Below are 23,249 nucleotides of genomic sequence, written 5' to 3'. Positions count from 1 at the left end.
GGGGACTGGAAGGGGAGAGAGGCAGGGAGAGAATGAATGCAGGGACCTCTTCTAAGGGTAGATGGATCTGGACATGGGGTCAGTTTCACTCTGACCTCAGCCCCATTACCCCACAGAGTCCTCATCGCCAAACATCACCACACTGGTGAACAGGCTTCAACAGAGGAATTTGGGGGTAGAGGTAGGGATGGGGGTGACACAATTCAGTCATATCACAGAGGTAAGAAATTCCACATCCTTATGTGTGCAGTTACTCACTCAGAGAGAACCCTGATTATAATTCAGTAGCTTCTTAAATTTTTCCAATTTGTGGGCCAATAAATTCTCCTTGCTGCCAGTTTGGACTGGACTTTCTGATACTTGCAACTAGAAGTCTCTGGGGTAATACGATCCATGCTCACAGATCTTGACCCGAAGAGTCTGCACTTGTAGGGCACAGGGGCTCTCCGGGATTCTCTGAAATGCGCCAATCTGGTAGAACCCAGTGGTGGATTTCATTCATAGTATTTAATTCAGTAGTTTGAGGTGTAACCAGAGAAATTGTTTTTCTAACAAGTTTCCAAGTGATGCTGCTGGCCTGGGAATTGGGGCACTAGTAGTGTAATGGGCAAGGATTCCTGAAAGGAGAGCGCACACTGGATGCCTGGAATTTAGCAGTCAGAGCCTGACAAAGAAAGATGGAGCCTCCACAGGAAAGAACCATAGGGTGTGTTCAAGAGTCCACTCTTAGCTCTGAAAAGGAACATTCTCAGGTAACCTTTAAAAATGTCTGCCATTATCTTATCCCAAGGAGAGTAAGTCAAAATAGGAGAAAGACACTCATATATCCATGTTTATTTTAACACAATTTGCAGTAGATAAGTGATGGAAACCTAGGTGCACAACAACAGATGAATGGGTAAAGAATGCTACACATACATTGTGGAATACTACACAGCTATAAGGAAAAATGAAATGTCATCTGCAGGAGAATAGATGCAATCCCTGCTATTTTTGTGGTGACTTCTTTTTCTTTTCTTTTCTTGTCAATTGTGGGTTTTGAACTCTGTGCCTGGGCACTGACGCTCAGCTCTTCAGCTCAAGCAGAGTGCTCTACCACTTGAGCCACAGCACCACTTCCCGTTTTCTGGTGGTTTATTGGAGATAAGAGTCTTGTGGTCTTTGCTGCCTGTGCTGGTTTTCAACCATGATCCTTAGATCTCAGCCTCCGTAGTAGCAGGATTACAGGCTCTGTCCCAAGTTTTCCTGGAAAGGAATCTGGGGCTTGAATTTTTCTGGGTCATAAATTTACAAAAAGCATAGCATTTTTATTGCTGAGCTTAATTACTCTTCTGGAAATGGATCTTTGTATTAACCCTACAATAAGAACTATCAAAAGATATTCAACTGTGCATAAACACATGCCAAAAATCTTTTAGTTAAGCACACTAAAATGTTAAGTGCCCATAAGGTGAGCTCAAGAGCTTTGCATTATGTAAAAATTCAGTGGCTACAAGTACATTGGCCAGTTATTTCTAGGAATTTCAGGCACAGATTAAGTTATGTCCAATGCTGTTTGTTTAGGACTCATTTTCTTACAGGCTCATCATGGTGGCCGAAGCAAGAATTGGTGCCAGGGAGGTGCTTAGAGTCTCTAACAGACACCATCAGACTTCTTAGTTGCCATCATAAACACAGACTAAAAGATGGGGACAAAAATGACACATGAAAACAAATTAATTCAGTGGGGATGGGAGGGAAAACCTGTGAGAGAGAAAGGGAAGGGCTGACATTGTCCAAAAAGAAATGTACTTATTATCTGACTTATGTAACTGTAGCCCCTCTGTATATTACCTTTGTAATAACAATAAAAGCATTTTAAAAAGAAATGTATTCTACCTGACTTACATAACTGTAACTCCTTTGTACATCACCTTGATAATAAAAACAAATCAAAATAAAAAAAAATTCAGACTGCACTTTCAAACCATCCATTCGTCCCTTCCTCTCTCCCTTTCTCCTTTCTTGCCTCCCTCCCTCTCTCCCTTCCTTCTTTCCTTCCTTTCCCTCTCTTCCTCCTCTTTCTTTTTCTTAGTACACTAATCTGCTACAGCTCTTTTAAAAATAGAATTCTTCTAAAATAGATTTAGTTTAGTATGGGAATTATCTGAGGTGTCTTGTATGATGGTGGCCAGGGTAGACAAAAGTTAAATTATAAAAACTAAAGATTAAAGTGCAGCAGGGCACCAGTGGCTCATGCCTGTAAACCTAGCTACTTAGGAAGCTGAGATCTGAGGATCACGGTTCAAAACCAGCCCATGCAGAAAAGTCCATGAGACTCTTATATTCAATTAACCACCAGAAAACTGGGAGTGGCACTGTGACTCAAGTGGTAGAGTGCTTGCCTTGAGCTGAAGAGCTGAGGGACAGCACCCAGGCCCAGAGTTCAAGCCCCACTGACAAAAAAAAAAAAAAAAAAAAAAAAGGATTAATGTGCAAAGAAGTCTTAAGTTCACTGAGAACTAGTCTGAAGTTCTAAGAATTAGTCTTAAGTTCTAAGAGACCTTGTGCTCTCCATACTACATAATTCACAGGTGCTCAATATTAATTCCATGAGTTAGAACACCAGAGCCATTAGTGACCATTTTCACCTAAGATCCTTATTCTCTTAACGGTCTTAGTCCTATGGAAATATTTTAGTATATAGAAACACCACAATATTAATCCCAAGAGAAAAGCCATGATCATATGTATACTAGTCATCAGCATCAGTGTGGCACAATTTTTTTTTTTTTTTTTTTGGGTCTGGTCGTGGGGCCTGAACTCTGGACCTGGGTGCTGTCCCTCAGCTCTTCAGCTCAAGGCTAGCACTCTACCACCTGAGCTACAGTGCCACTTCCAGCTTTTTTCTTTTTGCTTATGTGGCACTGAGGAATCGACCCCAGGGCCTCATGCATGCAAGGCAAGCGCTCTACCACTGAGCCACCTTCCCAGCCCAATGTGTGGCACAATTTTGAATAATAAACTCATATCCCTCAAAAAACAATGACACGGGCTAGGAAGATGGCTCAGTGGTAGATTGCTTGCCTTGCAATGCGTGAGGCCCTGGATTCGATTCCTCAGCACCACATAAGCAGAAAAAGCCAGAAGTGGTGAGGTTGCTCAAGTGGTAGAGCGATAGCCTTGAGCTAAAGAGCTGAGGGACAGCGCCCAGGCCCAGAGTTCAGGCCCCACAACTGACAAAAAAAAAAAAAGGGGGGGGGTTTCATTGTTGTGCAAATCACAAGAGAAATTGCAAACAACACTGAGTTAAAGACACTGTGTCTGCCTGATTGTGACCTCAAGCCACCTGGCCAGGTGTGTGACAGCCCTCTGTGTGACGGTGAGTGCCCTTGTGCACATTCATGTCCTGCCAATAAGCTGCCTGGGAGGTACACATACCCTCAGATATACCCTCACACATATACACACTGAAGCTTGCTGTCACACAGATTCACACTCACTTCACACCCACAAACACCAGACTTAATGTGTTCTAAAGAACTTGTGCCTTTTTCACGTCTCCAAACCTTTTTCCCTGTTGTTCCCTCTCCCCACACTCCTGTTCTTAGGATCTTACCCACTGTGTTAGAAGTAAGTAACTCCGTGAAGGGGACTAGCCCCTCACCTTCATTGCATGCCTGCAGGTGCTAGGGACTATGTCCAGGGCCTGAACACCCCCCACTTCAATCTGCCTGGGTTTCTGGGGCTGGGTCAATCCAACTGTCAACCATGAGGGCTACATGTGAGGTAGGAAGAGGGGACTGGTGGGGGTGATGGATGAGTGGACGCCAGTAGGCAGCTCACTGGGCCTTAGCTGTCCATGAGGACTGAGGGGTGGAGAGTCTGGCTGGAGAATTCCAGTCTTGTTGGGGTTCACAGGAAGTAATGGAGCAGTACATTGTTTCCTGCAGTGCCTGCCCTATGGGGTCATTAGAGAAAACTCTAGACTCTCGCCCCCCCCCCCAGTTGCTATTCCCTCCAGCCGGGTGCCTGACCACTGTCATCTCTCTAGCCATCCAATGGCTGAGTCCAGCTTACATTGGTGCCCTCTGATGCTGCTAACTCCACTGGCTCCATTTCCCCAACTGTTCCTACTCTAGGACTCTGAGCCACCAGAGGCCCTTCAACCTCTTCAATGCCTTACAACATCTGGGAGGTCAGGTGTTGCTACCACCCATGTCATTTTTTCAGATGAAAACTGAGGCACAGCTAAACCACATAGGCAAAATGGCAAAGTTGGGGCTCACATACAGGCTGAACACATATGGAGATTAACTGCTGCCCCAACAGTGCCCCAGGAAGGAGCTGGGTATACCACCAGGGAAAATATCCCATGGTACTATTATTCAAAAGGTCTGTAGTTCCCTGGACCAGATTGAAATCCCATCCACGTCTGTTTGGCTTTGAGCCAGACAACCTGCTGCCTCATCTCTAAAGCAGGATTAACACACCTGTCTCCCAGGGCCATTGTTAGGATGAAATGAATTGCTTCACGTGACTGCAAACTAGAACCTGGCAAGTAGCCAAGGCTCATAATGGCAGCTGATGTTCTATTGTTAGCTATTCACCATTCATAAATTCACTTACCCAACAGTTGTACACAGATACTTGTTGGACAAACACAGGAATGGGTCAACTGTTTTTAGTAATGATGACTAATTATTGAGCACCTCCTATGTGCCAGGCATTGTGCTGGGCCTTGCCATCCTGTTGGGGAGCTGGCCATCTGTCCAGAGCTCTTGGGGCCTTCCCTTCTCTCTTCCTATAACCATTCTGCTCACAGCTGCTTCAGACACAACCAAGAGCACTGCATGCTTCCCTCTGTGTCACTGTGCTGTGATCATCTCGAGCTTGTCCTTCTCAAAGCTTCAGGTAAAAGTGGAATTTAATGTCTTAGAGTACGCATCAATTATTGGTTTATATTCAGGAAGTCAGGAAGGATGGCTGCCTAAGAACTACATTGTGGGGAGGGAAGGAAGGGTGTCTCTCAAATGGATGAGGTAGAAAAGAAACACCAACTTAAACAATATATTTAGGTTGTACATACATTATGTAAATTAAAACCCACCTCATTCCCATGCCAGTTGACTTGGAACTTCTCTTAAAGGTACAGCTTCTGCCATATCAAGGCCCAGGTGCCAGAGAGGTGGAGTAGGAAAGCAACTCTTGGCTTCTTGTGGCCGGGGAAGATGCTCTGACACTCTCAATGGGGTGTCTTCGGGATCTTCAGGTCTTGGTCCACTGCTAGAAGCACTGGCTCATATTCTCCTGGAGGCCCTGACTGCTTGCTTCTCTCTTGAGTGGTGGAACCCAAGGACCATCCTCTACCCGGGTCCATTTCTACAGCAGGATGCAAAACAGCCTAGTCCAGCTGCTTTGTTTACTTCTGGCCCTTAGGAGACACTGCAAGTCCTACAGACTCCTGGGGTGTAGGGCTCCTCTAAATGCTCAGTTCTCTCTACTCTAGCAGCCTCTCTTGCTCTTCAAGTGGCCAGGTATGAGGCAGAGGCCTGGCACTGTGGAGTCTCTGAGGTTGCTAGCAGTCTTGAGGCTCCCTCACCGGCTGAGTCTGTTCCCCTGCCCTGTGATGTGGGAACCCTGCAGTCGCCCCCAAGGGTCAGGGTGTATACAGGGCCTGAGTAGGTGTTGAGCATGGGTTCCAGGAGCTGCCAGGCAGCACCTTATTACTTAGCAATTGTGCCCTGGCTATTAGGTTGATACTGCCAAGTGAGGCATTGGGAATCTCTATAGCACTTAGAAAGGCAATGAGCTCAGTACAAAATATACAACCCTCATCTTTTTTTTTTTTTTTGTTGGTCATGGGGCTTGAACTTTGGGCCTGGGTGCCATCCCTGAGCTCTTAAGCTCAAGGCAAGTGCTCTACCACTTGAGCCACAGCGCCACTTCTGATTTTGAGTGGTTTATTGAGATAATAGCCTCAGAGTTTCTTGCCCAGGTTGGCTTTGAACCACGATCCTCAGATCTCAGCCTCCTGAGAAGGTGGGATTACAGGTGTGAGCCACTGACGCCCGGCTTTTTAAAAAAATTTGTTGGTTGTGGGACTAGAACTCAAGACCTGGGTGCTGTCTCTGAGCTCTTTTGCTCAAGGTTAGCACTCTACTACTTTAAGCCACAGCTTCCTTTCCAGTTTTGTGGACTTTTCTGCCTGGGCTGGCTTTGAACCATCAGCCTCAGATCTCGATCTCTTGAGTAGCTAGGCTTACAGGTGTGAGCCAGTACCTGGCTCCTGGTCCTTTTTATGTTTGCTAGTACTGGAGCTTCAACTTTCCCACTCACAGCTGGTACTCTTCCACTTCCAGCTTTTTGATAGTTATCTATGAAGAGTCAGACTTGTCTGCCCAGGCTGGCTCCAAACTGTGATCCTCAGATCTCATTGGCACCCAACTCTTATTCTGGTTTTTATAGTCAAGATGACAATTTTGTTTTTCCAGTCACCTCCACCTTGCTGCAGTAAACATGGGAGGCAATTGCTGTGGCTGTTGGGCTGGAAGCATCAAGCCAAGGCCTGTTCTCAGGATGAGTCTTTGCAGCTGAGTACACTCCTGTGCAGGGTCCTGGATTGGAGTGGTGGGTAATGCAGAAAAGTAAATGGCTGAGGACAGTATCAAGGATCCATTCACTCCTGGGTCATTACAGTAAGGTGAAAGAGGCTCCCCACCCCTGACCTGAGCAAGGAAGCAAACTGCCAGGTAGAGGGTCTTTACCAGGCCAGAACTGCAGCCTAAGGCACTGGTCAGAAGTGGGGAGAGAAAAAGTATACACCATAGCCAAAGGCTCATGCCGCATTCACCTCAGCTGTCTGACTGAAAGCTCTAGCAGACACCAACAGAGGTGCTATGGCAGAAGACACCCACTCCCACATCACTGGTGAACAGCTCAGTGGCATTTTGGTTCTTCTGGGCTGAACTGTACACAGAAAGCAACGACAGCAACTGAGTCACCAGGGAGAGCAGTCCAGCTGGTGAGAACAGGGCAGGGTGGGTAGGGCAGTACCTTGGCCGGTGCAGGCCCTGCAGTGTCTGGTTGTGTGCATCCAGGTCTGCCCTCACACTTTAGGGGGGATGTGCTCCTGTGGAATGAGAGCTACAAAGCCGCAACCCCTATCTCCCCACTTCCTTCCCTAGGAAGGGGATCCCCACAAGCCACCTTTAGGGGTGGTGGAAGGACATGCCAGCAGGTGAGCAGCATGCACCTAATGATTTTTACAAAAGCTAAAGGTCCCCATCTTCAAGATAAGCAAGACTTTATCAAGCTGCCTCTGTGGATACTCATACAACATGTGGTGACAGCCCTTCAGTTTTTTTGGTTCTTTTTATTTTTTTTTCTTTAAAGTCCATTGATCATCACAAAAACTCGAGAAACGCAACTAAGGAAAAAAAAAATGTCCAACCAAAGTCTAAGAACCCAGAGCTACGGAGGAGACGTGGCACTGGACTGCTGGGTATGCACAGGGGCAGGAGGGTGTCCCCACAGGCATGGTTGCTGGCCATGGGAAACACAGGAGAGAGGGGAGGCTGGGCTGGGCAGTTATGTTAACCGCTGCACGATGACAGCATTGAGCAAGTTGGCTTCCTTCAGGGTCTGGCTCTCGTCAGCCAGCTCTTTGTTGGGGAAGGTAGTCATGAGGACAAAGCTGGTGGCAGCCATGGCTGGCCGGGCATCCACAATGAAGAGCCGGATGTCGCTGATCCTGGAGAAGGTGTAAATGGGAAGCAGTGAACAGAGTCCTTTGCTGATGCCCACAGCTCCCACCCTGGGGAGGAAGGATGACTACCTACAGAGCCCCCTCTCTGCCTACTCCTCCAGAGCTGGCAAAGCTGTCACCAGAAAGCATCACAGACTAGCCACACTCCCATGTGGGAAGCTCCCAACTTCCTACTGTGTCCAAGGCCTCCTTCCTTTACTCTCTCTCCTCTCATTTTACTTAGTGCTTCGTCAAGCTACCCTCTGCTGTGCAGTTCTGTAAGCCCTGTCTCCTTTCCTCTAATCTTGACCACACTTCCACAGGGCAGCATTTCCCCTGTTCCAGGGCACTGAATTGGAAGCAAACAATTCCAGGCAATCATTGACTACTGTCTCTTTCAGTAGACCAGAATGGCACAGGACAATAACAGCAAGCTGTCCAGGAATCCCTTTATCTACAAGGTGCCTATGACCTCAATTTTGCAATGGCAGGATAGCCACCTCCCTCCAACAGCCTCTTGCTTTTGCACAATGTATGGAATGTAGTCCTGCTCTCTCCCTCCTCCACTCTGTACCGGCTGCATCTTGGGTGAGCAGCAGCCATGCTGGGTGATGAGTGAGGCAGCATCTCAGGTCAGTGAGCTGGGTCATGCCACCCGTTTAGAAAAGTCCAGGAGGCCTCCTTGTGCTCCTGGCCTCATCCCTATCTTGTTTCATACCTTTACCCTGAGCCTGGCTAACACTTAACAGCTGTGAAACCTGTCACTGGCCCACACATAGGTCCTGGCTTGGTTAGCTCACAACTGATGAAGCTTAGACACTCTATTCTGTTCTAGAGAAAGGAGTTGCCTTCACAGGCAACGGCCCTCTAAAAAACACCAGTCTCTTTACTTCTTGGTGACTCAGTTTCCCTATCTTTAAAACAGAGGAAGCAGTTTGCCTTGACCATCTCAGATGGCCTGGGACAATACAGCAGGATTCTCAAAGACCAATTCCAGGAAAAACTTATAATCTAGTGGTTTCCAAAGGCCCCTGAAGGGAGGATGTGAGAGAAAGTCAGCTGGTTAAGTGTGGGCACTGTATTTCCTCTCCCCTGTCAGCTATAGCAGCTCTAATTAGGTCTCACTGGTACCTGGGCTTTAGCCTAAGATTTGTTTTCGAGAGAGTTCAGGGCTTGAACCTGAGATGAAGAATGAGACCCACAGGAGGGAAGAGCAGTCCTTGGCTACTGTGATGGGTGAGTGGGGACTGGGACCATGGGCTTCAGACCTGCAGACATTCCACCCTACTGCTCAGGAAAAGCACAAATTACCCATACCAACTTCCCACACCTGTGCCAGAGACACTGCTAGCACCAGCTAGGCCAGACAACACAAGGTACCTGTGGCTGTGGTTAAATTTCTGCACCAGCCGCCCTCCGTCGGCAAGCCGGATTTGGATGTTTGTGGTGGGCTCTGACTCGTTAATTGAGATGGAAGAACTTGCTTTGGCTTCATTCTCTGCCTGCTGGGCTGGAGAGCTGGTATTCAACACCTGGGGGGCAGTGCTGAGAGAAAGGGAGCACATCAGGTCAGGAGCAAAAACCAGACCCCAGCAGGCAGCCCTTACTCTGATGTTTACTGAATGGCTGTCCTGCACATGACCCTGTTTGGTGAGCCACATAATGACTTGAAGCAGACAGATGGGACCCAGAAGAATTTCCCTCTCCCCTGAGTCACTTGTTAGAACTGCTTCCTCAGGAGGAGCCTTGGGTCAGCTCTTAACTTCCCTTCTTCCTTAGTGTCTCCACCTGATCAAGGGTCTGGGGTGGCAGAGAATAGGCCATGAGGCTGAAGGGCCCAGGGGACCAAGTTAAGTCTAGGCTCCATGAAGTGATTGAAGGGGCATTCCAAGCCTGTGGCCTCAGCAGCCTTAACACAGCTTTGCAGGTGACTGGTTGTGATGCACTCTTCAGGGTGGCATCCCATAGTATACACTGCATACTTATGTGCCAACCATGGGGGTTAGGGGACAAGAATTCCTGGGGACTAATTAAGGGCCAAGTTGTGTATGTATTAATTATACAACAAATGGAGATCTGCCAGCTTACAGCTCAGATCTTACAATCAGACCAGGACCTAAGACCACCAACTAGCTGTGTGCTCTTTGCTACTGCTTCAAACTCCCTTAGCTTCAATAAGGGGCTTTTAAAAGGATGAAGAGTCTACCTACTTCCCTTTTCGTGAGGATTAGAGAATGATATAAAACACTGGGAGTGGCTGACAAACATGAAGTCCACACACACTACCCAACTCTCTATAGCCATTTGGAAGTCTCCCCTGTGAACCACCTAGCTACCGTGTTCTTAGCTTTTCTCTTAGCAGATGACCTCTGAGAGAGGAGAGGCTGTTAGGTGAACAGACTGCCCCCAAATTCTCTACTGAATGGTAGTAGTTCCTACACCTCACCCTTCCTCTATTGTAAATGGAGATCTACTCCTCACCTTGCATACCTTTCAGAGCAGGCTGCCCAATGAGTGGCGGCCACCACTAACCTTTGCAGTGGTACTGCCAGCCATTTGGCCCAAGCTCCACCACTGAAGTAGCAGAGTGGCCTAGAGCAAGTCACACAACTTCTAAGGCTTCTGTGTTTTTATATAAAACAAGTTGTTTGGCTGGGAGGATCAGAGAGAGGACATGGGCAGAGGGCCTGGCAAAGGAGCAGACACGGAAGAAGTCCGATGCACAGACCTGGCTGTGGTGCTCTCACCTACCATTTCTTTTACAAGGGGAGGTGGGATGGCACACACAATGAGCCCAATAGCTATTTGTAAGGCACCATCTCCAAGGTCCAATGCACACAGACTCATTTAAACCTCAAAACAGTCCATAAGACAGGGACTTATGTCTATGTACAGGTGAAGACAGCGTGTGGAGGCCCACAGCTGTAATACCAGCATTAGTGGTTAGGTTTGAGGCCAACCTGAGCTACATAGTGAGTTTGAGGCTACCCTGCACTGTGACACAGTTAAGACCTTGTCTCAAAAAACAAGAAACATCTTGTTCAAGAGCCCAGTATTGATCTGAAGGGTAGTAGGACAGAATTCCAGAAACCTCACCAATTAAAAAGTAAAATCTCCTAGACAGTAGAGGAAACACTGAAAGTACATACCACCCCAGCATATAATAGAGGCACCAAGAGGCTGTGCAAGAACATCCAGAAACCCACACACAGCATGGCCAACAAGAGCAGACGGGGAGCCTAGCTCAGCACTACCAGCAATCTGACCCCAGGCAAGGCTAGACAGTGACTGTGCCTCAGTCCTTACTTGCAGAATGGGGACGAAACAGGATTAAAGGAGATAAATACATGGAAATGTTTCTTTCTGTACATAGCAGCAAGCCCTCAAATAGCTGCTTGCTGTCATTATCCAAGATCTTGTCTTGTTTTGTTTACGTGAATCTGAGACCCAAATCACTGAGGTGCTCCCAACTACCTATGACCATCATAGCACCTTCTGAGAGTTGCACCTTCTGAGAAGAGGAGCAGACAGAGGTTGACACACTGAGCTTCTGCTTCCTCAGTAAGAGCACCAGCATTCTATTCATTTGGTAGGACACACCAAGGACAGGACTCAGTCTGGTCTTCTTGAATACTGTCCCTCCGGCCACTGGTCTCCCCAAAGAACTGGTGGTCTCCCCAAAGAATTGGCTATCTGCCGCAGTAAGGACGATCCACCCAGAAGCAAGAAAGTCAGAGGTGACTTCCACAACCAGCAGTCTCCTTGCAAACACTGAGTCACGGGAAACCAGCCCTTCTCACAACAAGAGCTTCAGTCAACAAAGTGCTAATTGTCTTCACAATGGAATAAACTGTCCCAATTACAATTCTGGGACTCAGCCATGTCCTTCACAAAAACAACCACTGCAGAAGGCCTGGCAAGCAACCAAGTCTCACCCAGAAGCAGTGTCCTCACCCTCAAGTGTATTCTTGTTGTTGGCAAACAGGTGAAGTTTTTCCAACTGTCAAGTTAACCCCTGCCAGAATGGAAGCACTATAACACGCAGGAACAACACAACTCAAGCCATGTTCTTACCTGCCCAGTTTCTGGCCCTCTCCAGTGAAGGCTCTGAAGGCTCCTTTGGGTTTCACAAAGTCCTCATCCCGATGGTCCTCCATGTCTAAGTTCACCTGCCCACCATGAGCTAACCTCCGCAGCTCTGCTGGCACCTCCCTGTGAGACAAAAGGTAGCGTTAGGTTGGCTACTAGTGACTCATGCCTATAATCCTACCTACTTATGAGGCTGAGATCTGAGGATTGCGGTTTGAAGCCAGACCAGGCAGAAAAGTCCGTGAGATGTCTATCTCCCAGTAAACTACTCAGAAAAAGCCAGAAGTAGTGCTGTGGCTCAAATGGTAGAGCACTAGTTTTGAACACAAAGAGGCTCAGGGACAGTGCCTAGGTCCTGAGTTCAAGACCCAGTACCAGCCAAAAAAAAAAAAAAAAAAGCAATGCTGGGGTTCACAGTGAGGATGGAAAAATGCCAGAAAGGGGAAAACTCTGTTCTAGAGGGAAGTTACTGCTAGCCAGCCATGGAGAGGCTCCATTCCAGCCATGGAGAGGCTCCATTTCTCTCTTTCCTGTTCCACCACAGCAAATACTTCTTACTTTGCCACTTGGCTCTAGGTCCAAAGGGAAGAATGGACACAAAGTTTCTGAAACTAAGCCAGGTGCCATGGCTCACGCCTGTAATCCTAGCTACTCAGGAGGATCTGAAGATCATGATTCAAAGCCAGCCCGGGCAGGAAAGTCCATGAGACTCTTATCTCCAATAAACCACCAGAAAACCAGAAGTGGTTGCTGTGGCTCAAGTGGTAAAGTGCTAGCCTTGAGCTGAAGATCTGAGGGACAGGGCTCAGGCCCAGAGTTCAAGCCCCAAGACCGACAGGAAAAAAGTTTCTGAAACTGGTCCGTGAATATGTATTTGACTGTACTAACTCTAACTCAAAAACCTTATGATAAATGTTCAGCTTCTCTCTTCCTACCTGCCATGACATTCACTAACTCAAGACTAAAAAGAAGGCCTTTCTGCTCACCCTCTGCGGATAGACTCCAGAAACTGGGCATTGGATGGGTCTTGGTAGCTCCGGAGTTCACCATTATCCAGGCTGAATCCACTTTTCCAGAGCTTCAGCACAATATGAACCTGTGACGACAGCAGTGAGAGCCATTAACATAATGACAGGAACCTGACAACCCATCAACTTGAGCTTACAAACTATTATCAGCTATGCAGCATTCAAACACTAATAGGCAAGCATACATACGAATATACACATGCATGCAAATGAAACATGACCACCCCACCAACCAAGCACTAGCTGATAATAGGAAGGAATGTGGTACAGTTGAGGAGCACTGGCACTGCTTTATGAAGACCTGGGTTTGTGTCTTCACTGGGACTTGCTAGCTGGGTGGCTGTGAGTGGGTGCCCCAATCAAAGCTATGGTTCCCTTATCTGTAGGGCTGCCAGTCCATGTATGCAGCTAGTATTCTACTCATCTGCCATAGCCAGACTACTCCTAGGCTATTTTCAGTCATTAAAAATGGTACCTACAGCCGGGTGCCAGTGGCTCATGCCTGTAATCCTAGATCTGAGGATTGTGGTTCAAAGCCAGCCCAGCTAGGAAAGTACAATGGTACTCATTAGACACTATGTTGAAAAGGAACTATTCAACTTGTGGGTGGGGATGGGAGGGAAAAACTGGGCAAGAGCGAGGAAAGGGGATGGTACTGTCCCAAAAGAAATATATACTTTTTTTTTTTTTTTTTTGCCAGTGGTGGGGCCTGAACTCGGCCTGGGCGCTGTCCCTCAGCTCTTCAGCTGAAGGCTAGCGCTCTACCACTTGAGCCACAGCATCACTTCCAGCTTTTTCTGCTTATGTGGTATTGAGGAATCAAACCCATGGCCTCATGCATGCAAGGCAAGCATTCTACCACTGGGCCACCTTCCCAACCCCAGAAATATATACTCTTTACCTGACTTATGTAACTGTATGTAACCCCTCTGTACATCACCTTCATAACAATAAAAAAAATAAAAAAGAAAAGGTACCTACAATTTCTGTTAACAACCCTGGTAGCTGCTGCCACAAGGGAGTAAGATTTGTTTTCAGCCTATTTCCTTTTACTTTGGAATAAATCCCCAAAGTATTTTTTTAAAAAGATTCAAAATTAGTTGGGCACCAGTGGCTCCTGCCTGTAATTCTAGCTACTCAGGAGGCTGAGATCTGAGGATCTAGGTTTGAATCCAGTCCAGATAGGAAAGTCCGCAAAGCTCTTATCTCTAATTAACTGTTAAAATAAAAAAAAAAGGCCAGAAGTAGATCCGTGGCTCCAGTAGTAAAACACCAGCCTTGAGGAAAAAGCTAAGGATCAAGCTCTGATTTCAAGCCCCAGAACCGGCAAAAAAAAAAAAAAAATTATACAGTATGATTGCACTTGTAAGAGGAGAGACTTTATGTACTTCCACAGGAAAAAAGTCCTGGACATTAGGAAAACAGATGAACAAAAAGTGTTTTAGGCCTAATCTGGTGTTCTGAATGTCAAGTTCTTCAACCAGGCCCATACCATACACTGTCCCTCTGCCTGAGACCTGTGGAATGCTCAGAAACCTTCATTTATCTGTACCTTCCCCATCCCATTTCACCAGCCGCACCACACCCTCCCACAGCAGATTAGATGCCTTAGCCTTCCCTGGACTGCGCCAGTTGAGACCATAGCAAGAACAGTTTCTGTAGGCCTCTCTCAGAGGTCACTGGTTCATGCACAAGTCACTGCTTCTTTACCAAAGGGAGGGGCCCACTCACATCTTGGCTGGAATGCCGCCGCCTTTCTCCTGCCACGTAGGCAGACTCTTCCTCTGGTGCTGCCCCAAGGCGGTAGCCACCCCCTGCAAATGGCTGTCAAAGAAGAGTTCATGAACATATGGTGGTGCTTATCACTCATACGGTGATGCATTTTAAGTGAGCAAAGAGGACGAGGATCCTGACCAGTGGAAATCAAACTCAAGGGGCCATAAGGCCAGGAGTATGGTAAATGAATCAAGTGGTCAGGACTGGGGTGAAAGCTGCAAACAGCAAAGACGCCCAGCTAAAGGAAATACCTGCCACTAAGTAACAGTTAATTATGGCCATGGAAGAATTTGGGTACAACACTAAAGACTTTTATATTTTCCCAACATCAAATACTCAGATTTTACATATAAATTGGTAGTGATTACTTCAATTCAAACAAAATGAAGCAAAGCATTCACTGAGTTAATCATAATGAGTAGGACAAAGCAAACATGTTTTCAGGACCTTTTCTGGACTTAGGTCACAGATTTAGAAATTTTGCCCTTAACTGTGTTTCCCTGTAAAAGGGTGAAAGAAACTACCCATCTTCTACATAGGAAACCAGTGAACACATGAGAAAACAGACAAATCAGTCCTTGGCTCGAAGTAGCCCTCCTAGGAACTCAGTGGTGTGGGCACAGACAATGACTCCTATCTCACTCTTGGTTTACTGGTCTCTCCAGGGCTCTTGGTCACTCGCTCCACAGCTACGGCTCCGTGCTCCTTGGCACCTTTAAAGAGATCATCCACCAGCTCATTGGGACTTTTCTTCCTGGGAGGGCCGACAATCTGCTGTCCACTTCTCTCTGATCCCCCGGCATAAAACCTGTGTAGAAAACAGACTTCTAACACCAAAACATGAACAGCAGCCAAATGCACTTAGGAAATGAATAGCACATGCACCAAGTTTTGGGCAAGGGCACATTGAAGCAAAGGGTACGATGCTCATCTTCAAGGAAGTTACTAGCTAGCTGGGTACACATGTTAAGGAGGGAGGCAGGCACAATGCAATGTGAGCAGCCATGAAGTCAGTAAAGTCTCTGGGCACAATGAGCATGGAAAGACAGCCAAAGCTGCCAAGAGAGTATCTACTAGGCTAGTCTAAGATGAGATTAGGAGATGAAGGATGGAGAAAGGCATTCCAGGCACGCATATCAGCATGTTAGCTCAGGAGAGTACCAATGGGGACCATCCATCTGGAGGCCAGCACTTCTCCAGGGACAGCAAATGAGGCCCTAGTCAGAAGCAGCTACCCTAGCAGCTCTGGATCAATGGTGGCAGTGGAATAGTTAATACAAGCGGCTAGGCTCAAGTCCTGGCTCTACCACTGTGTCATCTGCTATGAACACTCTCCTTTCTTTGACATAGGAAGGATTTCACATGCCCTACCTACCTGCTCCTTAAGTGAAGGTCGTCAAGTTCAAATCAGCAGATGGATGCAAAAGAATAAGCAGAGGAATGTACATGTGAGGCAGTGTGACAATACTAAGAGCCCTTGCGAGACTCACTACCCACTGCCATTCTGTGACATACTGAGTGCCTGGAGGAGACAGTATTGAGAAGGCAGGAAAGTTCCAACTCAAGTACAACATTCAACACCACACTGGGTGCTGTAATAGGCTAAGACTGAGACATAGTTAGGACTTTGCCTGGGTCTGAGACTGAGCTGTCATATAACTAATTGCCTCCTATCACTCTTGGTGTCTGCTAGTGCTAAGTCAACAGTAGATTCCCTAGTGGGGAGAGTAAAACTTGTAATAGTCGATCTCCAATTCCTTCAATTTGGCAAAGCTTGGGCCCTGACAGAGACAAGAGTGAGAGTTGTTTCAAGATGGGACTGTGAACCAAGAGGGGGTCATAGGTTGGAGAATGTGGCCTGGCAAAAGGTGGAGAAGGTCACTTGGAGGTGGACGTTCACCTACTTGATGATAATGCCTTTCACCCGAGGAGTGTAAAATGTTAAAATACATTCCTATTATATATTCCTGAGGTAGTGTGAAGGCTACCATATGGATGCAAACATAGAACACATGTAATTTCTCTGCCCACTTTTCATACACTGACCACTGTGAGATAAACCCATTTCCAATGATTATAGTATTATGGTCCCAAAGAATGCTGGACAGAACAAGACAGACAAGAACCAAAACCCATGAAATGAAGCCATAACCAGTTTGTTCTCGTTCAATCCTATTAGATACTATTCTACCTGATAGACTAAAAAGTCTTTAGTCAAATTTTAAAACTTACCTAAATGCTGGACATCCTGTTTGATGAATTATTATTATAGCTACTGAGAATGTTTATGGAGAATTTTAATGAGACAGATAGTATTAATCCAGCCAAAGGGGAGAAAAAAAGTATTTGTTGATTATGGGGCTTGAACTCAGGTCCTTGGCACTGTCCCTGAGCTTTTCTGCTCAAGGCTAGCACTCTACCACTTTGAGCTACAATGCTACTTCTGGTTTTTTGGTGATTAATTGGAGTTATAGAGGCTCATGGACTTTCTGCCTGGGCTGGCTTTGAACAGTGATCCTCAGATCTCAGCCTCCTGAGTAGCTAGGATTACAGGTGTGAGCCACAGTGGCTGGCTACAAAAAATATTTTTTTTTTTTTTTGTCGGTCGTGGGGCTTGAACTCTGGGCCTGGGCGCTGTCCCTCAGCTCTTCAGCTCAAGGCGAGCGCTCTACCACTTGAGCTACAGCGCCACTTCCGGTTTTCTGGTGGTTTATTGGAGATAGGAGTCTCACGGTCTCTCCTGCCCGGGCTGGCTTTGAACCGCGATCCTCAGATCTCAGCCTCCTGAGTAGCTAGGATTACAGGCGTGAGCCACCAGCGCCCGGCTTTTCAAAAAATATTTTTATCACGTAATTACACCCAGCATATAAAACCAAGTGTATTTATACATAGAACAAAGGTAGAATGAGAATATACCAAATATTAACTACAGTTACTAAACTGTAAGTGAATGTTACTTTTCCATTATACTAAACTATACTTTCCACAGTAAACATAAATTTTATTATGATGTTCCTACAAATAAAAACAGTACGGGTGTGTTGGGGGAATGTATATTTATAAGGCTATTATTCTACTTTTGTATTGTTTTATCCTATAAAAAAGTGCCAGTGGTTCATGCCTGCAATCCTAGCTACTCAGGAGGCTAAGATACAAGGATTGTGGCTCAAAGCCAGCCTGGCAGGAAACTCCATGAGACACATATCTCCAATTAACTATCAAAAAAGTTGGAAACAGAGCTATGGTTCAAGTAAGTGCTAGCCTTGAGCACAAAAGCTCAGAACAGTATCCAGGCCCTAATTTCAAGCTGCAGGACTGGAGTGCACGAACATATACAAATAATTTTAAAAAGTAAAAGCTAGAAAGAAATACACCAAAAGTATAAACACAAGCTTATGTCTGGGTTGTGGAATGACTTCTCCTTTCTTACTGGTTTCCATGAATAATATTTCTCTGTATTTCAGCAACTAAAAACAAACAACCCCCCCCCCCAAACCCTAAAACAAACCAACTCAGAACATGACAAAATAAAACAAGCACAGGGACGGGGATCACATGTAAGCTGCAGCGACTAGTAGTGTATCGCTCCTACAGTAGCAATGGTCAACTGTAACAGCAATGTTCCATGTCCTGTTCTAGGTCATTAAGGTACTACTGTGGACTTCCTGTGGGCTCCCAACAGACTTACCTCTGGCCCTCCTCTTCTTCCTCGTCTTCATCTTGGTCATGAATAAGGTCTCTGAAGGAGGTCACCCTATTATCACTAGAGACAGAAAGGAACAAAATTATTTCAGGAAGAGTTAAAAGAAAGGTAATGCCCATTGTTAGCTACTAAATGAGGATACTAAGGGTAAGAATCTGTGTGAGGTGGTGGGTGAGAAGAGCATGTGTTTGGCAGGCAAAGCCCCCTAAGTTTATAGCCAAAATGATGTGGCATTTATTTCTTTGAGTCCCTCAGGACTGAGCAAGCATACATTAGAAAGTGCTGAGGTGCAGTAGCATCTGGGCTGTTCTAGGAGTGGTGAAATGGGGTGTAGCCTCTGATCATTGTTTACCACTAACTAGTTTTAAGTCCTGATGAAATGCTTATATGCCTGGGACTGAACTGACTACTGGAACTATAAGGAAACCCAGCACAGGTCTCACAGGCTGGTGGTCACAGGTGGCCAGGCAGCTATCCACTGTAATGCTCAGGAATAGGAGCGGTCACAGAGGAAATACACCAGGTCTCATGGACACTAAGATTCTCAAATCTCTTATTCAGGGTTGTGTTGAGAGGGGACTTACAAAAAAACACATCAGAAAAACATCATGTTTGGATGGCAGGCAAGCAAATGGGTGGATGAAAGGTGGTAGGGCTATGGAGGAAAGGGGACAGTAAGTATAGCCTCCCAGAAAGCTGCATATGCAAATGAGATGAGAGAACATCACAGTGAAAGCAGGACCAAGAGTCAAGGAAGAGAGATCAATCAATGTGATATATGCATGCACACCTACAGTTTCAGGTAATCTAAAGATCTTCTCCTGCCCTTTCTACTCTCTTCTTAGGGGGCCAGACGTTCCACTCAAAGGAGGAGCTTGCTGACTGGGTACTGTTCTGCAGAAGCAGTAACAACTTGAAAAAATGGTGAGAAGATGGCATAGGGAAGAGAGAGGTCAGCAGCTTTAACCTGCTTCACCTCTCCTGAGAATGGAGTCAGTTCCTTGTAGACAGGGCAAATCTAAGGTATAACCAAAGTGATAAGGCAAGGTCTTTAGGTCTGAATGTGTGTCCAGTCTCTTGCTCCTTTCAGGATTAATGTTAAACTGTATCTCCTTCACAAGACACACAGTAAAAAGTGCTTTGTAAGTATTAATTCATGTCATTTGCCATGTGAAAGATTACCATTTTCAGGAAAGCTGAACAACTGAAGTAAGGAAACTCCCCAAGATCACAAAACTATGGTGGCAGAGTTGGATTTGAACCTGGGCAACCAGGCTCTTGGGCCTGCCCTTTCTCTAATAAATTACTGCCATGACAGGACTTTGGGATTATTGGAGGAGAGAAGTAAGCAAATGACTGGTATTAGAGATTAGGTTTCAACTGAGATCTGAGGATCACCATTCAAAATCAGACAAATCTAAGACACTCTTATCTTCAACTAGTCAGCAAAAAGCCACTAGTGAAAGTGTGGCTCAAGTGACGAGTGCCAGCTTTGAGTGGTAAAAGAGTGATCTCCATGGAAGGCAGAGGTCAGGAAAAGTGAAGTAAAAAAGTAAAAAAAAAAATCCCAAAGATTAATAAAACTCATCTACTAAGGGTTGGTCACACAAATTTATTTGTACGGGATTCTTTGTAGGGTAGCAGGCATCCTAAACCACAAATGAAGTTCCTACTCACCAGCCCTAACTTTTTACCTCTATAGCACCTCCAAAGGACTGCCTTTGGCTCTTACTCAAAAAACTATGGGCCACTCAGTTTCTTTTTTTTGGGGGGGGGGGGTCCGGTCGTGGGGCCTGGGCCTGGGCACTGTCCCTCAGCTCTTCAGCTCAAGGCTAGTGCTCTACCACTTGAGCCACAGTGCCACTTCCGGCTTTTTTCTTTTTGCTTATGTGGTGCTGAGGAATCGAACTCAGGGCCTCAGGCATGCAAGGCAAGCGCTCTACCACTGAGCCACCTTCCCAGCCCATGGGTCGCTCAGTTTCTTAAGCCCAGTTTCTTACCTGTATAATGGGAAAATCTATCCTACCAACCCTGAATATTAGATGACTCCTTACAGAGATGTAGTAGCCACTCTTCATAATCTGTAAGTGAAAGGTCCCCCAAGAATCTTAAAAGTAGGTCCTGGTCTTTCTCCCAGAATTAAACCATAACCACACCCAGGAACTTCCTGCTTCATACAAGCAGGACTAACCTAATCAAATCAGAACAGAGTTCCTCATCACTGCTGGAAACACTAATGTAACAGTAACTGAAGTTGGCCCTTACCTGGGGGCAGTGCCTCTGGACACTGAACTGGGGGCTGCCTGTGAAATGGTCACAATGTCATCATCCCCTCCGTCCTCATAAAAGCTCGCTAGTGCAATCTGAAACAGAAAGGTAGTACCTTGGGACCCTTCAACAGTCTTTCACCTAATACATATTACTTTGAGCACAAAGGACTTATAACCAGGACCACAAAGAATTAGGCAGAAACATAATTAGCCAACTGTTAGTCAAATTCTACCCATTAAGGGGAGAGAAAAGGTAAGAGTGAGGTGAAAGACATTCTTCTGAAGTAAAATCTATCTATTTATTGGGTATTTATTGATGTGCTAGGTTATTCAAAACACTCTACATGGACTCATTCATTCAATCCCCACAGAACTCCATGCAATTAGTACTCCTGTCTCATTCTACAGTTGATAGAGAAACAATGAGAAGGTTAAGAAAATTGCCCAAGCTACAGTTAGTAAAGAGTGGAGCCAGGTTCCACCCTGGGCAGTATGCTCAGACTTGTCCTTAAGTTTTTCTAGTCAAAAATCAGAAACTATGGGTCACGGTTTCTGAAGCCCAGTTTACCTGTAGAATAGGAACATTTATCCTACCAACCCTGAATATTAGATGACTCATTACAATGATATGCCTCTCTATGTCTTAGCTCTATATATCCTTAAGGAATATGGGAATACTTTGGCTGTTTCTGTCTCTCTCACCAACTCAACATTTACTAATTACATATTCTGCTTGGAGATAAGAGAGCAATGGAGTGAAAAGACACAGCTCCTATAGTAAGGTGAGATGAGATTCTGCTACACTGGAGGCAGTGAGCTGTTGGAGGACACAATCAGAAGGTAGTGTTCTGTCTTGGGACTTGAACTGACCCAACATTCAGGCCCTAGCCGTCCATGTTAGGTAAGTCCCACTACATGCATGGGCCTGTTTGTCCACCTGTAGGGCGAGGAGAAGGGAGCAGATAACCTGCTGAATATAGAACACAATGTGCTTTTAGGAGACTTTCTTCTAGTTTTACTTCTGTCCAGCACACTGGTTTTACACTACTTATAAAAGCATGTGATACCATATTTAACTCAGATTTGGGAAGCAATTCCAATTTTGAAGTCAAGATCTAGTTTGAATACCACACCCTACTCATTCTTGGCTGTGTTGACCTAGGACACTGCCCCTGCCCTTTTGAGTTTCCAATTCCTCACCCTTACAAACAGGGCTGGTGTTTACCTGACTGATTAGTAGTTAGCGAGGCCTTGAGCATGTTACTTAACCTCCTTAAACCTTCGCTGTAGAGGTAGAGCTGAACAGTGCCTGGTTCATAGCAGATGCTCAATAAACATTAGTCGTCATCGTCATCATCGTCATCATCGTCATCATCATCATCATCACCACCACTATCACCACCTACCTAAGCAATCCTGTCTGCTATTAATTATCGAGTGTTTCTTACAGGTATTGTTTTAGGTAGTGACGATTCGCCAGTGTGTAATGGTTGAATCCCGGCCTCCCACAGCTCACCTCCTCATGCAGTGAACGCGAAGTACGTGCCCAGGCTGGCTTTGAACCTCCAACCTCCGGATTTCAGCCTAAGTAGCTAGGATTACAGGCGTGAGCCACCCGCACCCGGATAAGGGCGTTGGTTTTGTGTCCTAGCTCATCCCCAGCCTTGAAAAACCACATGCCAGTAAGCTGGACAGGACATTCCACGAGACTCCTATTTTACAGGTAAGCCAGCTCTCCCGGTGGTGGGTGGGTACGCAGGGGCGTGGGTCGCCGCCGGGGCCGGGGCTCCCCTCCCCCGCAGGCTGGGCAGCTCGGCCTCGGGCGGGCCGGCAGCAGGCCCGGGTGCCACCGCCACGCCCCCCGGCGACCCCGCTCCACGCGGGCTGCCGCAGCGCCCCGAGGCCCGGCGGGGCCGCCCCCCGGTGGCCGGCCCGCGTCCCTCGGCCGCCCCGAGGCGAGCCCGCGACGCGAGGCCCAGCGGCCCCGGGACCCTGAGGCCTGGGTCGGGCCCCGGCCCGGCAGGGATGACGGTGCGCTTCGGCCGCCCCGGGTCCCCGGCGCCCGCGTCCCGCGGCCCCCCGGCCCGCCCGACGCGGCCCGCCTCGCGGCGCGAACCTGCAAGTCCCAGCCGGCCGACTCGAGGAAGAAGCGGGCCCGGTCCTCCTCAGCGCCCGTCACCGCCACGAACTCCCTCAGCGCGTCCTGCCGCTCCGCCGCCATCTTCGCCCCGTGCGCTCCTGAAACCGCTCCGGCGGCCGCTGCACAGCCCCAGCCCCGCCTCTGCGTTCCACTCGCTGCTCTGCTCGACCCGGCTCCACAGGCCCCGCCCCGCAGGCCCCGCCCCGCGCGGCGCCTCACGAAAAGCCTTCCGGGTGGGAAACCTCACCGCTCCGCGCCCTCTGGCGGCCGAAGCCCGAACCGCAGCCCAACGGCGACAGTGGGAGTAAAACCTGTGGATTGAAAGGCCCTGGAAGAGTCTGATCATTACCCGTCCGTGACTCATCCCCTCATTTCATTAAATTATTCACTCGTTCACCTGTATCCTTGTTAAAGTATTGCCGGAGAGTTATGGCCTGATGCTTATTCAAGGCTGTGGATAAGGTAAGGCCCAAAACAAAATCCTTAGCCAGGTGCTGGGGCCTCATGGTCTGTAATC

At 47.1% G+C, this 23,249-nt stretch overlaps 1 protein-coding gene across 2 annotated transcripts; it reads right to left on the bottom strand.

Moving 5' to 3' along the window:
- Positions 1-805: 805 nt before the first annotated feature.
- Nsfl1c (NSFL1 cofactor) lies at positions 806-22,936 on the bottom strand. 2 transcript variants are annotated; one of them, XM_070006920.1, is made up of 10 exons: positions 22,709-22,936; positions 20,588-20,685; positions 18,308-18,382; positions 15,262-15,427; positions 14,575-14,667; positions 12,802-12,911; positions 11,801-11,938; positions 9,107-9,271; positions 5,090-7,732; positions 806-1,678 (listed from the first exon to the last, which is right to left on the bottom strand). In XM_070006920.1, the coding sequence occupies exons 1-9, from the start codon at positions 22,811-22,813 to the stop codon at positions 7,570-7,572; spliced, it is 1,113 nt and encodes a 370-aa protein (XP_069863021.1). In that variant the 5' UTR covers positions 22,814-22,936; the 3' UTR covers positions 806-1,678; positions 5,090-7,569. The 2 variants fall into 2 exon arrangements, with proteins under 2 accessions (XP_069863021.1, XP_069863022.1); XM_070006921.1 differs by having other exon boundaries at positions 806-1,245.
- Between the last annotated feature and the right edge of the window lie 313 nt (positions 22,937-23,249).

Source organism: Dipodomys merriami, unplaced genomic scaffold (assembly GCF_024711535.1).
Source record: "Dipodomys merriami isolate MVZ:Mamm:240054 unplaced genomic scaffold, mDipMer1.0.p SCAF_7, whole genome shotgun sequence".
Lineage (NCBI taxonomy): Eukaryota > Metazoa > Chordata > Mammalia > Rodentia > Heteromyidae > Dipodomys > Dipodomys merriami.
The sequence above is the reverse complement of the archived record's forward strand: the minus strand, read 5'-3'. Positions and strand labels throughout refer to the sequence as shown.